Consider the following 17,827-nt stretch of genomic DNA (forward strand, 5'->3'; position numbering starts at 1 on the left):
ACGAACTGTTGTAAGTCGAGGACTACCTATATATGCCAAAGGTGGCTTCATATGGTTTAATGCAAATCCATTGCTATATATGATAACAAATCCTCATGAAAAAATAAAATTAAATTCTTAAGTCAGAATGTGGTCAAAACACCTAAAATAAAAATCTAAGGTTAAAACAACAAAATGTACAGAAATACCAGTAGTGGGTTTCATTTACCTTCGCTACCTGTTTGGAACTGTGAGCATGCGCTCATGTGCGCGTGCTTGCTTCGCTCACGAGCACATGCGCAGAGCATCCGTGATGACGTCTGGGTAGGTAGGCGGAGCCTCCCGCCGCTGCTGCTACCGATTCGGCTGAACCGGGGCAAACAGGTAGAAACCCACCACTGAGTAATATCAATATAATGCATTTATCAATATCAATATTTACACATTCCAACCCTCACTTGAGATATTTTGCTCAAATTAATGCTATGGAATTATAATCACACAACAAATCCTTGTTGCTAAGAGACTGGATTTGGCAACTAAAAGTGTGACCTTAGAGCATCTCTGTCTCCCAAAGCAACTAGGTGTCATATATGTCTAAATGATCTGGACTATAAACCTAAACCAAGAATCGGAGTAGAATTGACCATTTTTCCCAAACATTGATGGGCATTCTCTAGATCCCAATTTAATGATGTTTTAGAATGCAGGTTTCATAATATTTTAGACTTCCGGAAGTTCTGTCCATTTGATTAATTGTTTTAGCCCCATCCAGACCTCAGGTTAATTCAGAAACTAAATTAAGCATATTATATTATGAAATCAGTCTCTTGAGTGTCTCTTCCCTGTAAATTCCACTTAAGATAGAAGAACTGCCGAGGGAGCAAACTAGCATCTGCTTAATGAAGCACACAAGTTAAGTTAAATGAAACTGTTTATGGGTTGACAGAAATGAAGAGGTTCAGGCAGCCATATTGTGAGTTCGATCCTAGGTAGAGGCAGATGTAGGGTCTCCTGCTCGGGCAGGGGGTTGGACTAGATGACCTGCAAGATCCCTTCCAATGTTAATCTGTTTATATTAAAATGTTATCCACCATCCTAGAAATGTCAGAAAAGCATGCTGGTATAAATTGTGCTGCTCCCCACTGCCTCTAGGTTTTGATCTGATCTAGTTAAGCATTATGTACGGAAAGGGCTCAGCCTCTCAATAAACCATGATTAAACTTTACCCAATTTATTGGGTGGCAGTAGGTACTTTAGAGTCAAGCACCTCTCTTCAATGGACAGAAGAGTCAGTCAACACCAAACAGCTCCACCAGGCTCCACTGTGAGCTAGTAATTAGGATCTCGTAATTAATTAATTCATAGACATCTCAACTTTGAAGGACAGTATGCCCACTGCAGTGTCAAAATCACAAGGCCCTCTAGGAGACCATCAGAGTTACTCTGACCATCACTCTGCCCTAAATGGTCATCAGATTAACAGAGTTGGAAGGGACCTTGTAGGTCATCTAGTCCAACCTCCCGCCCAAGCAGGAGACCCTACACCATTTCTGAAAGATGACAGTCCAGTCTCTTCTTGAAAGCCTCCAGTGACGAAGCTCCCACAACTTCTGAAGGCAACTTCTGTTCCATTGGTTGATTGTTCTCACTGTCAAAAATCCATCATGATTTGCTGCTTCCTCTGCTATATCTCCGTCTTGCTGCTGTAAAATTGGCCCTTTGCCATTTTGCATTACATCCCGACCCTCTTCACATTTTGAATGTCCTACTGATTTCAGGGAAACGGGCTCATAGTCAACGCTCATAGTTAAGCCTGCATTAAACTGCAGTGTTTAGATTTAGATCTTTTAGTTTATGGAAAGTTTGATAAAATTAAACTTGGCTTAGTCAAATCCAAGAAATACCAATTCCAACCAATGGTTATTTTGAATTTCTTGTACTTCCACTCTAGGTTTGGAATGTAAGCGATGACAAACTACAACTCCCAGCAATCCTTTTAAGCATGGCCAATGGTGACGAATCCAGGGAGCTGCAATCCATCACTCCGTGGAGGACTTTTTACCTTCCACATAGTTCCAATTTAGTCCCACTAAGGGCTTTTCCACACGGGCAATATTAAAGTGCTGCCATCTGCTTTGAGAGCCAGCAGAAACTATGTCGCATACATAGTATACTGATCCCCATTGTGCCTCAACGATGAAGCAGGATACGGGTCTGATACGCACCAGAAGAGAAAGACAGAAAAAGACAGAATTAGCCTGGGTAGGTGGCTCAGTGGCTAAGACACTGAGCTTGTTGATCAGAAAGGTCGGCAGTTCGGCGGTTCGAATCCCTAGTATAGGTTTCCTGCGTGAGCAGGGGGTTGGACTAAATGACCTCCAAGGTCCTTTCCAACTCTGTTACTGTTATTATTATAGAACAAGGAATGTCTTCATTTACTGGCATCAGAAGGCCCACGGTCTTCAGCAATCAGTTCTCTGATTCCCCCCCCCCCCCCGAGTGATCATCCGGCAGCAAAAGAGCTTTCTTCCACTCTTGTCTCCTTCCCACTTTTCCTGCTGTAAGAAGAAATCAAACCCAAATAAAATATTAGCCATAAGGAAAAGCCTTAGAAAAGCCAAAAGACCAAGATGCTAATAAAAAAAAAAAAACCTGCCTGAAGCCCATTCCACATTCCAGCCAGATGCCTTAAGAAAACATTGTAACAAGAAGCTAACTGCAGATATTGGCAACCTCCTAAGATCCGGACTATCCCCACCCTATTGGCCTTCCGGAAAGCGGTGAAGACCTGGCTTTTCCGGCAGGCCTGGGGCCATTGATCTCGCTGTTGCAATCTTGCGAGATCTGGCCATGAATGGTATGCATGGGCTTTTAATGTTTTAAAATGTTTGTACAATGTTTTTAAATATTTTTTCTATGTTCATTGTTCGCATTATTTTTGCTGTAAGCCGCCCAGAGTCCCTCGGGAGTTGGGCGGCATAGAAATGTGATAAATTAAATTAAATTGAATTAAACTTAAGGAGATGAGGAGTTTATTGCAAGAGGAAGCCAACTATCTAGATGGCTCCATTCATAAGCAAAGCAAATACTGCCCTCACTCAGCAGGACACTTCAGTCACTCTTCCACCACCACTCCATGGGGCTACTGAACATTTAATACCAAGGCAGGGGCTATCAAAAAGACCCAATTAGCCTTGTCTCCCTTTTCTCCTGCCCCCCCTCCCCGCATAGAGGAGGAGAGAACAACTCAATTGCTGCCAGTTCTCCTATCTCACCGGGTGATTTTTGTGTGGGATCAGACAACGGACAACATAATATTTTTTCCCCTGCTTTCTTCCTTCCTTTAAAGCTGCCCTCCTCCTACCCTCAGCAGATGAGACAGCGTGATACTTAATTCACAGGTAGAGGGGATTTTTTTTGTATTTGTGCCAACATTCCCCATCCATAGATTATGCATTACAACTGAAGATGTCAAAATTCCACTCATATAGACTTGCTGATTAGCCTTCCCTTCCCCTGACAAGAATATCTTTACTATATAAGAAAACTACCTGTTGAAGAATGATTATCTCCCCTCCCACCTTGGGGATCTGCTGCCAGATCTGTCAGAGTTGGCCAGAGGAGATAGGAGGTAACTTTTGGGCACACTGGGAGAGAGCCTTGACTTTCTCACTACCAAGAGGTGAATGTCAGGAGACCAGGATGCAGGGGAAAGCATATCCACAGCAATGCAAGTCACCAAGAAAAGCACCTGCCCCTTAACCTATTGCAATATTAGGCACCACAGATGGACTGCATTGCATGGCTCGTGCCCAAAGAATCTAGAATGACCCCACTTTAAAACTAGAGAAAGAAAAATTCACGAAGCACTCTTAGAAGTTCAGGGGTGATTTGAAGATGATGTCATCCATCCATTTCCTCCAAATACTGCTGATGAGGCATCTACAAACCGCTGTTAGCAGTTCATGTGTGGAACAGCCCAAATTAACATTTAAATCTTCAGACATGTGTGGCTTAATGTCCACTACTTTGTTGTGATGATAATATATTGACCTTCAGGAAGTTCCAATAACCCTTTTTTAGGGTTTGGAAAGAATTAATGCCTCCTCCTATATCCTTATTTTGATTGTGGGGGCACCTATATCCTTCTCTGTGGGGGTACCTACGATTGGGAACGAGCTCCCCCCGGAGATACGGAGGATCCCGGATCTGCGCATCTTCCGTCGTGCTCTCAAGACTTTCTTATTTCATCAAGCTGGCCTGGCCTAAATCTCTTCCCCTTTTAAATGTAAATTTTAATTTGTTTTTAAATTATTGGGTATTTTAAATTCGTCTCGGCCAAATTATTTAATTCGTTTTTCTTCTATTTTAAATTTTTGTACTTATGTGTTTTATTCTGTGGCTGTTCACCGCCTTGAGTCCTTCGGGAATAGGGCGGTATATAAATCCAATAAAAACGAAACAAAAACAAAACATTGTGAAAACGCTGCACATCGTTGCTGTTTTGCAAAGCAGGATTTGTCCTCCAAGGGTTGCAGGCTGACAATAGCATTCTAATTGAAATGGAAAGTGGTTTGCTTTCAGCGCAGAAGATATAGAGTCAACTCTGAATGTAGAAGGAGAGAGGAAGACATAGCTTCTACAAGCAGTTGCAGAGAGCACTGGCTATGTTCAGATTTATGAGAGTAGCTCTCCTTCAGGAGCCAAATGCAGGGGAGGTTATGTCCAGATCAGCTACTGCAGGAACCATGGCTAATGTTTTATTTTCTAAATTATCTTTGCACACGGTATGTCTTGTATAACTTCACCAGCCGGTCTGGTGGAGGTGGGAAACATTTGAGAATAAATGTGAATGCAACATCTTTCTTTTGCTTATATTCCCCAAGCTGTTAAATCAACTAAGAAAAATATAGCGTGTGGCAGAATACCTAGCCTGAATTATTCACAACTGCTAAAAATTAACTGAAGATGACAAGCAATCATCCAAAATTTCCCATCCCAAGGAATTCTTTCCTAAATGTTGGGAGCCCCAATCATCCAGGTTTTCCTCGTTTCAAAAATGGAATGAGAAACTTTGTTAGCATCCATGGGCATTTCTTCCTTAGCTGTGCAGAAATGATTGTCTCTTTACAACAGCCTTTCCCAGTTAGACATCTTCCAAATCTGTTGGATTACAATTTTCAGATGGTGTGAGTGAAGATAAATGTTCCTGAGGAAGTGTGTCTTGTGTATCAAGGACAGTTTGCTGCCTTGCACACCAACTTCTGGGTATTCTCTAAATGTTTATTTATTTATTTAGTCAATCACATATAAGATAACAGGTAAAAGTATAAACATAATTTGGATACATGAAAAGAGTAAGTAAAAAGGAATATTAGGACAGGGACGGTAGGCACGCTGGTGCGCTTATGCACGCCCCTTACAGACCTCTTAGGAATGGGGTGAGGTCAACAGTAGACAGTTTAAGGTTAAAGTTTTGGGGGTTTGGGGAAGAAACTACAGAGTCAGGTAGTGCATTCCAGGCATTGACCACTCTGTTATATGTTATGTTATGTTATGTTATGTTATGTTATGTTATGTTATGTTATGTTATGTTATGTTATGCTATGCTATGCTATGCTATGCTATGCTATGCTATGCTATGCTATGCTATGCTATGCTATGCTATGCTATGCTATGCTATGCTATGCTATGCTATGCTATGATGCTGGATAGATGGGGTTAAAAAGAAAAGATGAGCTTCTACGTCTGTGAGCATATCCAGATGGCTTCTCCCAACTATCAAACATTACTTTTTATTTGCAATTCAAGAAAGAAAAGAACCTGCAGAATCAGTTTTGCTGGGCCAGGAACACCCTGTTAGCTCAGGGACTGGTTTTCAACCTGTTTGTTACTGTTCTCATCACTTACTGATTCGTGGCTGGGTTCACACCAAGAACAAGTCCCTGGATCTCTTCTGTAAGTCTGCAACAACTCTTACAGATCCGTTGGACAGAAGCAACTTGTGATAAGCAGCAGAAAAATAATTCAGCCTCTTTAGAGTTCCAAAGCCCCGCTGCTACCATAACTACACAATGAATATGGCTACACAGGCACATGCAAAACGATGAAAAAAGAGAGGGCACAGAAGCAAGGAAGAACATAATCAACACTCTTTTTCAGTGTTGCACTTCCATATGTCTGCAGAACAGTGCAACAGTTGTGAAGAGTTTAGCAGCAACAGCTAAGCCCTTCCCAGGGAGGAGTGGGGAGTGAACAGCAGAGTTGTGGGGGTGGTTATCTCCGCAATTGTTTGTGAATGTCTGGTGGTACCCTGGAAACTACTTTTTTTTTCCGGAACAGGTAGTCCTTGACTTACGGCCACAATTGAGCTCAACGTTTCCCTGATAAGCAAGACAGTTAAGTGAGTCACACACCTATTTTAGACCTTTTCGCCACAGGTGTTAGGAGAATCACAGGCAGCTGTTAAGTGAATCATGTGGTCATTAAGTAAATCTGGCTTCCTCCATTGACTTTGCTTGTCAGAAGCCAGCTGGGAAGGTTGCAAAGGTGATCGTGTGACCCCAGGACAATGCAACCAACATAAATACATGTCAATTGCCAAACACTTGAATTTTGAACACATGACCATGGGGATGCTGGAATGGTCCTAAGTGTGAGAACTGGTCATAAGTCACTTTTTTCAGTGCCATTGTAACTTGGAGTGGCCACTAAACAAATGGTGGTATGTCATGGACTGCCTGTACTTTGAAGCCCCAGGAATCAGATGCTCGGAGAAAAAAAAAAATCTCCAGTTAAGGATAATGTTTCTCTACCTTAGCAACTTTAACTTCAGTTGGACTTCAGTTCCTGGAATTCCCCCGTCAGTGCATTTGGTTCTATCATTTCCATACACTGCCTCATTATTGTATTTATTTATTAAACAAACTTATACAAGGTGACTCCAGGAGATTTTAATGCAGTGGTGAAATCCATTTTTTTTTACTACTAGTTCTGTGGGCGTGGCTTGGTGGGCATGGTGTGGCTTGGTAGGGGTGGCAGGGGAAGGATACTGCAAAATCCCCATTCCCTCCCCACTCCTGGGGGAAGGATATTGCAAAATCCCCATTCTCTGGGGTCAGCCAGAGGTGGTATTTGCTGGTTCTCCGAACTGCTCAAAATTTCCACTACCGGTTCTCCAGAAGCTGTCAGAACCTGCTGGATTTCATCCTTGCTTTAATGTCACCTCTGTCAGTTTTTGAGTATCTCATTAACTCCACCCAGCCACAACTGCCCAGTCTTTCCCTTCCATTTGACTTATTCAGTCTTCTTTTATGAATTCATAAATAAATACATCTTCATTAATTCTACATAATATACAACCAAAATCACTTTAATATACTTCTTTCACATTTGTACTCTGCACTACTTCCCCAAAATGTTTCTGCCTCTACCTTGATATTCTTTTGCAGGAAAAGTTGGAATTAGTTACTGATTAGGTTTGTATTCAGTTATCTAGTAACAGAATTGGAAGGGACCCTGGAGGTTATCTAGTCCAACCCTCTGCTCAATCAGGAGACTTGCACTAGGGATTCAAACCGCCGAACTGCCGACCTTTCTGATCGACAAGCTCAGTTGTCTTAGCCACTGAGCCACCTAGTCAGTTCAATCTAGATCTATTCAGAACCTGAACTTTTTAGATTCCATCTCTTCTCTTGCTACTCATATGTCTTAAGGAACCCCTTCCCATTGATTCAAGGGGTTTCCCCTGATATATTAAACTCTTGCTTCCAATATAATAAAACAGGCAGAAGCCAAAGGTGCTTTTTCAAAAGGCAACTGGACTTTCTTTGTTTTTGTTTGAAGATGTTTCTGAAGAAGAACTGAAGAAGTTTCTTGGATGAGAAGTGAAACGTCTTCAAAGAAATACAAAGTCCAGTTGCCTTTTGGAAAAGCACCTCTAGGGACAACCATGACTGAGAACCGCCATAGACAGGCAGAAGCCATTTTCACTGCTTATGGCAAACAAATGTACCAATCTTTCTATCAGTATTTTCATTTCTTAAAATCACTTTATCCTATCGAAGTACACAAACTCATCTAGCTGTGTTTTTTTTAAAATCACTTAGTTGTAATGTTTAATTATTCACAATCAATTATCTTGATCTTTCATACGTTACACTTCAGATCCACACTCCTCGATGCTAGCCTTTGTTCCAGGACATTCAAGCTCACACCCAACAAAGTATCATAACCTGCATAAAAAAAGTGTACACATATTGCCAACAAATAAATATTGCCACAAGCATTCATATATCACCCATCTCCTCCCACTTATGACTGTAACCTTGTTGCTGGTACCCTTAAGATTTATATTGACTGTTTCCTAATATGATTTGATTGCTTATTTGTTCCCTATGACTATCATTAAGTGTTGTACCTTACGATTCTTGACGAATGTATCTTTTCTTTTATGTACACCGAGAGCGTATGCACCAAAACAAATTCCTTGTGTGTCCAATCACACTTGGCCAATAAAGAATTCTATTCTATTCTATTCATATATACTGCACAAAGTGCTCTTTTCTCTAACTTTTCCCACAACAACCTTGTGAGGTAGGTCAGGCTGAGAACGAGAGAACAGGAAGAGCATGTGAAAGAAGGAATAGCTAGCCCAAAATTAACCTCTCCTAGCCAAGTGTAGAGTGAAATCTGACCTTCCCTAGCACTAGAATAGACTAACACTTTAAACTTTAAATCAAGAGCCTGGTGGCTCAGCAGACTGATAGCATTGTGATTAACACCAGCTGTCTGCAATTACTGTAAGTTCGAATCTCACCAGGCTCAAGGTTGACTCAGCCTTCCATCCCTTCTAAGGTAGGTAAATTGAGGACCCAGTGGGGGCAATAAGCTGACTTTGTATAAATATACAAAAATATGAAGGCTATTGCTTAACGCATTGTAAGCCGCCCTGAGTCTCTGGAGAAGGGCGGCATATAAATCAAATTTAAAAAAAAAAACAAAAAACTAGCCATCATTCTCAAGTGTGTAAAATGGAAGGAGATACGAATGGACAAACTTACTCCTTGTTTCTTCCATTCTTCTCTTCCATGTAGTAATGTCCTATTTGGGCAACTCTCGATATTTAAATGGTTTTAGATTTAATCGAGATCATTAAGGGATACCTTCTCTGTTCTGTCTATGAGTTTGGGAACAGGTAAGGGGGGGGGGGAAAGTTCTTCTCCCTCTTTATGAATTCCCCCCCCCCCCGGAGGTCCTGGGTTGGACCCCAAATGCAAACGCAGAATGGCGATCGTCCTAAGATCCTCACGATAAAAACCACTAAGCGAGCCTTATTTTATTTATTTATTTATTTATTTATTTATTTATTTATTTATTATATTTCTATACCGCCTTTCTCCTGTAGGACTCAAGGCGGTGTACAGTCAAGAAAAAATATAGATACACAAACATCATAAAATTGCTAATTAAAATTATTATTATAACATAGTTTGGCCCAATTAAATAGAACCTAAAATTAGATAACATTTTAAAAACATTCACGTGTTCATGCTCTACTCTTCGCACAAGGTGTGCAAAGAGGATCTTCGGGGTCGAGTATTTTAACGTGTTGGACGGATGGAGAGCGAAAGAGGTTCGGTTTAGGAGCTTGGACTGAAAACCCCGAGTGCTTGCCTGCCTTTCGATGCAGAAATCTGCTGGGTGTGTGTGTGGTTGTGTGTGTGTGTGCAGCCTGAGGACGGAAGCTGAGACCCCCCCCCCATCTACCTTCAGTCCCTCCCAGGATCGCGCGAGCCCCGCTTGGTACTCCTTTGAGGGGGTGAGGTGAGGGGGGGGAACTCAGCAGTGAAGCAGTTAAGGCACGCCAGCCGTAGCTTCAGCCCCTGCCAGAGCCAGCGTGGTGGAGGGATGCTCCTCCGTTCTCCTGGCTCCCCCAGGCAAAAGTCACGTTGCTTTGGGCAGGAGAAGCGTCGTGAAGCGACCCCAGGTTTTAGCATCCTCCTGCTAAAGGCGACGGAAGGATGGGGAGAGTCCTGCCTGGAACGAGGGATCAGCCCGGGCAGCGTGTAAAGAGCGCCGAGCGGGACTTTCCAGCGACAGCTCTTGAATAATTGAGAGCCAGCAGTCACTTTGCTGCTCCCCAGGCAGCCCAACTGGCACAGCGGCTCCGGTTTACCAGCTCCTGATCTGGACCGGGATGGGAGGAGGTGGCTCTCCAGCTGAAGAGCTGCACCGAGGCTTAGCAGGCAAAGAGAAGAAGAGGGTGACACAGCTCTGAAGGGCACCCGGCAGCTGGATTCCCCACATCTGCTCCAAACCTCGTGCCCGTTGCCTTTCCTTTCCTTGCCAGGTTGTAGCAAGAACAGCAGAGGGTACTTACTCCCCGTCACCGGCCCACCATGGCCTTGATCGTGCGTCTGAAGAGGGTCACCAACCTGAGAGGCAAAGCGGACAGGATAGCCAAGGTGGCGTTCAGAGGTACATTGCCCTCAGTTGTGTAGCCTGCAGCAGAGGCGCTCTGTGTGATGCTGCAAGATAGGGTGCCTGTTTGTGTGCAGGTCTGCATGTCCCAGGGAAGGGAAAGTTCTCTGCAGAGGAGCCTCAACCCTGCAGAACAAGGGCAGGACTCTGGGGAAGGATGCGCTCACTCCCCAAGCGCTTGGGCGGCTTCATTCTGGAAAAGAATAACTCATGCCCCCAACGCTAAAGCTTCTTGGAGTTGTGGCTGTTGTTGTTTAACTGGCAGGTTTCTGGAGCCGGCAAGAGCCCTGGTGATGCAGCTCCTTCAATTTGGAGCCACGTTCTGTCTGAAGGACCCTCAGGGGTTCCAAACCAAAGTTTTCCCCCTCCAGTTAAGATCTGGGGACTGAGTTACTATGTTATTGTTGACTATGGTTTGTTTTCTTATTCAAGGAACGATTGTGTTTGCCATTACACAAGTAGAAATTTTTGAGCTTTTGAATGAGGACAGACAGGAAGAAGAAAAGTGCCAATAAAAACTTCAAAGCCATTGAAATGCCACATGCTTTGAAAATGTGTAACATGTGGCACACTCCTGCATTTCTGCAATGCTTCAGACATGGCAAGTTTTTTTCACAACGAGCTACTCTTTTTGGTGGAGGTAGCGAGTGAGTTGTGACAGGGGTAACAAGCAAGTTGCCCGCTAAGCAGCATTTTGTCAGATCCTGACATCAGAATTCACAGAAACGCTTCCCCATTTTGAGCAGGGGGCTTTCTCAGCTTTTGCTGGAGATGCCAGAGTTGAACCTGGAACCCCTGGCATACAAAATGTTGCTTTGAGTGTATGCACAAAGCTTTGAAAGATACACGTTGCCATTGTTCTCTACTGAGTGCTCACTACATATAACAATCCACATTGTTTTTATACAGCACTGCAGAAAGTTAGTGCTCGCACTAATGCTGATTTGCAAAATGTAAACCTTTTGATCTTAACTCCATGTTGCCTAAGGGAGTGGAGTTAGAGCTGAAATTAGAATGATTGGCTTGACTAAAGTTATGGTATACTTGTTTTCCATTAATCATTTATAGCACATTCTAGCATCACCTAAACATCACTGAGACAATATAACAGCTGCCCTCACCCCTGTTACATTGGCAGAATATGGGTTGAATTATACTGAAGGACAGTATAAATGATTACTGGAGAAATGGTCTATGATTTGTAGCTGATATAAAATCTGACCTGACTTTTTTCAATTGATATGTTCTATTAGAATCACAGCTATTGCATGTCACCTCCGTAGAGTATACATGACAGCATATGAGCGAAGAATGTCATAAGTATCATTTCTGAGATATCAAATAAGATTGTTCTTCTCACACGGAAAACATCCTGGACTTAAAATTGAAAAAGTTTGCATTTTCAGGTGTTTGTTTTCTGAAATTCAGAACCAGCCATAAGAGAAAATAATGCATGGACTTCATCAACTAAAAAAAAAAAAAAATCAACTTGATTTTCTAAAGATGCCTAAACTATCTTTGGGTCACTAGAGTTAAAGAAATCCAGCTCTCATTTCTTGATAGTTGTCTAACTTCTACAGCAGCTTATCCTTGTGTCCAAGAATTTGAGAATATAAATATATTTATCTGTAAACTATCTCAAGTCAGGTCAAGCAGCAGACAAGAATACGTGGAAAGCCTAGCAAAATTTCCAAACAGAGCTAAGCATGCATCTTAGAATAGAAATATTATGCCGGACACACAACCTGGTGGCTTTCTGATAAATTGAATTAGACATGTTGGATTAGATTCTGAGTGTATTCGACTGGAACACTCCTACTTAAATTGTCTCCTTAGACCCCACTTCAGTTCCAATCAACACATCTGCTGCCCTAATTCATTATAAGGACCAACCTTTCTCCCTCTTCCAGCTTTGAGCAGAAATAAAACTTGGGAGAAAGAAAAGAATTGGAACAAAAACAATTGATGAGAAAAAAAGAAAGAGCATGCAACCATATGGGTTTAAGGAGTATTTCTTTACACATATTTTAATCTTAACTGCTAAAAAAGGATGGCTTTTTATTACACTTTTAAAAAAGGATTTTGGAAATAGACGGTTGACATGATGGAAATGTTTTTATATCTCCTATTTCAAAAACATGGTGGATGTATTGTGTGTATACTGTATATGAATGATTCTTAAATGCCCAATATCAATTCAAGGACATTTTTCTTTAATAAAAGACAAAAGCAGTTGCAACTTACATGGCCCCCTACATCTAAGGTCAAGGCCAACTTGGAAACAACATCTGTAATGCCCAATGGCACACTTGTTACATATGAGGACAGGGTGAAGTTCCAGTTCTAATACTTAGACAGAACTTTTTGCAATATTGATGCTGATTCAAAATACATTTTTTCCAGTTCTTTTTTTTTTTAAAGCATCTTGAATTTTGGAGCCTAGCCTCCCCCCCTTAGGCTACTCTTGTCAGATTTTACTACAGTCCAATCTGAAGCTCTCCCGCAAATAGTTGTTGCACATGACTTAGTACCATGAGATTAAGTGGAACACTCCTTATCCTTGGAAAAAATCCAAAGGTTTGAGGCATATTGCACCATTCAGAAAATGCAGCTGCTCCATGAGGTTGGTAGAGGATAGAAATCATCTTGTGGCATGAAATCCTTGAAATTTTTTGCCTTGAAATGCTGTTCTCTGCTTCTCTGTTGTCAAAGATAAGGGAGGGCATTCTGGATATGTTTAGAGGTTCTTCCTTTTTTATGATCACATTTGCCAGGCCAAGTGGTATACAGAGAATTCAGGGCTAGATCAAGAAAACCCTACGGCAATCTATCCTGAATAGACAATTTAATCTGGAGAGTTGTGCTGGGGAGTAAAAGGAAAAGTGACTTGTATTGTCCATGTGATATAATACTGTCTGGTTAAATAAATAAATAAATAAGAAACTAGCAAGGATTTTCCAAGTTTTGGGACCAATCAACCTACCGTGGAAGATTCTGCCAATGGTAACAAAAGTTGGTAACAGCAATAGGAAATTCAAAGCCACCAAAACATGACATGTGGTGTCTCAGGCAAACAACCAATTATTATCATCTAGATCAGGGGTCTCCAACCTTGGCAACTTTAAGACTTGTGAACTTCAACTCCCAAAGTTCTGGGAATTCTGGGAGTTGAAGTCCACAAGTCTTAAAGTTGCCAAGGTTGGAGACCCCTGATCTAGAGCTATCCCAAATGCAATGGGGAATGCCCCTCTACAGGAAGTATCCCTGGGACTATTTTTGATGCTTTACAATAACAACGACAGGTCCAAACATCTTGTGCATATGCTATCGTATACGATTTTATTTATGTTTATTTTTTGTGGAGTTCTTGATGCTCTCTGAGTTTGGCTGTTTGCTTGCAGGTGTTTCATCACCCAACTAGGTTATATCATCAGTTCAAGAGAGTGTGGGATTTGATCCGGTTTCTACACAGTTGCTTGCCTTGCCAATGTTGGTGGGCATGTGGTTTTCCCCTTGGTAGTTCTTTGATTGAAGTATTGCTTTCTGCTTGATTGTTTGGTGTTAAATCCCTATTTGTCCGGATATTGGCTGCTAGAGAGGAGGTGTTCTGGAGGGCATGTGGTTTTTTTTAAATTTTCTGAATGCATATATGTAATATAATTAAGCTGCAAACATAGAGGTTTTATAGAAGAGTGGCATAAATATTTACACATAATAAACAATATATTAGTTTAGCATTAAAAATATGCATGGAAGGGCCCTACTGGATCCTTTCCCACAAGTGTCCTAGGTCTCTGCAAGTTGGTCAGACTAGGCACTTATTTCTTTCCCAGCTTCAATTCCAGACAAATTGTTGGAACAAGAAACAGCAGAGGTCCAAGACAGGGGTGGGTTCTAACATTTTTTACTACCGGTTCTGTGGGCGTGGCTTATTTTGTGGGCGTGGCTTGATGGTCATGTGACAATTATTTAGGATTTAGCAGATGTGCTGATCTACCAGGCTTTTAACTGCTTGCAGAGCTGTACTGATCTACCCATTTATTTTTGCAGGCACTGGTCTACCCATTTATTTTTGCAGGCACCAGTCTACTCATGTATTTTTGCAGGCACTGGTCTACCCATTTATTTTTGCAGGCACCGGTCTTCTCATTTGTTTTCTTTTAACACTGATCAGCTGTAGGGCAGCCCTTTGAAGCCCCGCGGCAAGAGTTTAAACAGTTTTTTCCCCTCTGATTAGCTGTAGGGCGGGGGGGCAGCAGAACCGATTCGGTGATGTCATATCGTCACCGCTACCGACTCAGCAGAACCAGGCCAAACCGGGAGGAACCCACCACTGGTCCAAGACTCAGAATGTGTTCATTTCTTTCTCTTATTTACTATTGAAATCCCTTTAAACCAGTCTTTATGGGGAGCTTAACAGAATTCACATGACTTACCTAGATAGGTGGCAGTACTTAGCTAGCCTTGATTGATTTCAGAAAGTTGAGCCAAGCCAGATCTGGTTAGTCCTTGGACAGGAGACCACCCAAAAATATACCAGAATGGAGACTAGATTGAGAACTTTAAAAACACATCCTTGGAAGCAGACAATTATAAACCATGTCGGAACTGTTGCCAAGAAAAGTACATAGGTATGTCCAAGACATCACCAGGAGTAGAACCTGGTTTGACAATGGCTCTTATTTATACCCAGTGGTGGGATTCAGCCAGTTCGCATCACTTCGGGAGAACCGGTTGTTAACTTTCTGAGCAGTTTGGTGAATTGGTTGTTGGAAGAAATCATTAGGGCAGAGAACCGGTTGTTAAATTATTTGAATCCCACCACTGCTTATACCCCTTTCAATGTTAAGTTGTACTTAACTGCCACAATAGCCTTTTAATTCCTGCAACTCCAAGTAATAATACAAAAAATTATGGAGGTTAATCTTTTGGACCCAATTGAATGTATATATTTGCCAGTCACATCTAGTTTGCAGATTACTGGAAACTGGCTGCAGTAGTATTGTCAAGAACATTTTAACTAATTTTCCCTTTAGGAGTTTTTTCACTAAAATTACTTTCCATAGATCTATATTTCATGTACAGAGGAAAATTCATCAGGGAAAATGTTTGAGCAAAGACACACATACACATAGACGGTAATTATTCCATTGCAATCTTTTTGTTGTAATTTTTGTAAAAGAACAACAGTAAATCTTGGAAGAAAGATACAGGCTTTGAGCAATATGTCTATTTTGGCACCAAAAAAAGAAAAGATTTGCAAAAGATTTGCTATGCAAAAGAAAATATTAGATTTTTTCTATATATTTTTTTCTTGATGATGATGATTATACTGGCTCAGATTCCAAAGTACTGGATAAGAATTCCAAGGCACTGGAAATAAGAATTCAATTTATTTTGATTTTAAGGTGCTATACAACTTTTTGGGCCTGGATTTTTTTCCCCTGCAAAAGACTAAATGGCTTACTCTCTGCAACTGGAAACCTCTGCAAGTGAAATTTGATCAACCTGCTGAAAGAATAGGATACTAGCTTTCTCTTGTAATTCATTAAAGTGAATCCAACTCGATGATGGAGAAATTGCTGTATGCGATCCAAATGGGACTTGCCAAAGATCCTTTCCCAAAAGTTACAGGAATAAAACAAGATTCCTGATCTGAGAATTAAATTATGATTTTCTGAAAAGGATTTGACTGCATATAGTTATACTTTATTTAGATTGAGAACTGACTTTGAAAAACAGGTTGAAATGTAGATCTTGTGATAGGTCATCACACATAAAGAAGTTATAAAGTCTGAAGGCAACCATCCTTAACCCAGCATAATCCAGAAATATTTAATTTCTGTTAAACAATGGCTATAAAGTCCAGTTCCATTTTTGCACACTATGCTATAGCATATTGCTATGCTATGCTATAGCAAATTGTTACACGTGTAATGAAGTGGCAGGGCTTCAACCACACAAGTTGCAGCTATTTTGAATTTTGGTTTTGGAGGAAAAAATTTGGGAATGCTCTAGGGAGCCAAGAAAACAAATCAATGTATCAAATGAACCCAGTGTTCTCACTCCCGGCACAAATGACCAGGCTCAACTTATCTTACTTCAGACACAATATACAAAGTCTTAGCTTTCTGGAGAAGATTTCAATGCTGGGAAAGGTACAAGGAAAGAGAAGAGGGCAACCAGCAGCAAGGTGGATGGATTTATTTACAGTGGCAATGGGGGTGCAGTTGGAAGAGCTGAAGGGCCAAGTTAGCGATAGATCATCATGGAGAAAATCTATCTATTGGTTGTTAAGAGTTGACAATGACTTGACGTCATGTAATCAATCAAGCTTTGGATACCTCTGACTGTTGTGACCTAGGCTTCCTGAGTCATTAAAACACATGAGTAGTCCCAAAAACCTCTTTTATTGCAACAGCTGTGAATTACGTTCATTCACAGCTGAGTCACAATTAGTTGCAAAAAGTCCTTCGGGAGAAGTCCTTCGGGATAATCACCAACCTTTATCTCCCTTGACACACTGCCAAAGACCTATTTGGCAAAGCCACATGGAGTCCAGAATCAAACAGAGACTGGGAACAGAATTAACAATGTTGCTTTCCTGCAAAGGGCCCACGTGCCTTTGCTCCTCTTTTGAGCCTTATGGGAGGGGCCAATCATCTCCAGGCCTTACTCCTGAGTCGTCCCTTTTGTTTTAGCTCTTCTTTCCTTCCTTCCTAGTGTGCATGCATGCACTAGGAACAGGCTCCTCCTGTTCCTCTGCCTCTCTGATGTCCGACTCTGGAGGCTCCGGACTCCACGCATAACTCCCAGATGGCCCTGGCCCCTTCTCTGCCTCCGATGCAGAGCCCTTGCCCGAGCCTTCCCCAGACTCCAGGACTGGCCCATGTTCCTCCCCAGCCTCCTCATTGTCCGCAAGCTGTTGGCGGACCACAACACTGACATTGAAACACGCACATTCCCCCCAATTATTGAAAAAAAAAATCTAGGCCAGGGTTGTCAAACTCTATTTCATTGAGGGCTGCATCAGGGTTGTGTTTGACCTTGGAGGGGGAGATGGGCATGGTCAGGGTGGGTATGGACAGGGTGGGCATGGCCAACTTGACATCACTCATGTCAGGGAACACCTGTGGTGGCCCAGGCAAGGCTGGTGGGATCCTCTTGCAGCCCTCTGCCAGCGAAAATGGAGCCTGGGAGGACCATGTGGCAGAGGCACCTTCGATATTTCCAGGGCGGCTCCATGGGCCAGATCTAAGTACCCCGTGGGCTGGATATGGCTCGCAGGCCTTGAGTTTGACACCCCTTGCCTAGGCAGATGCAAAGTCAGGCTTAAATACTATCCTAAGAACAACCAATATCA

General features: G+C 42.0%; 1 protein-coding gene across 4 annotated transcripts in view; it reads left to right on the forward strand.

Annotated features, from left to right (window-relative positions):
* The first annotated feature begins 9,687 nt into the window (after nucleotides 1-9,687).
* Nucleotides 9,688-17,827, forward strand: part of OTOF (otoferlin) — a 177,010-nt gene continuing 168,870 nt past the window's right edge. For 2 of the 4 annotated variants that reach the window (XM_034421227.3, XM_034421229.3), the window contains exon 1: nucleotides 9,688-10,461. In XM_034421227.3, the coding sequence (XP_034277118.2) occupies nucleotides 10,383-10,461 (79 nt within the window). In that variant the 5' untranslated portion in view covers nucleotides 9,688-10,382. The remainder of the gene's footprint in view (nucleotides 10,462-17,827) is intronic. The other 2 variants (XM_034421228.3, XM_087883343.1) reach the window with 1 other exon arrangement.

Source organism: Pantherophis guttatus, chromosome 1 (assembly GCF_059756535.1).
Source record: "Pantherophis guttatus breed Tessera chromosome 1, ASM5975653v1, whole genome shotgun sequence".
Taxonomy (NCBI): Eukaryota; Metazoa; Chordata; class Lepidosauria; order Squamata; family Colubridae; genus Pantherophis; species Pantherophis guttatus.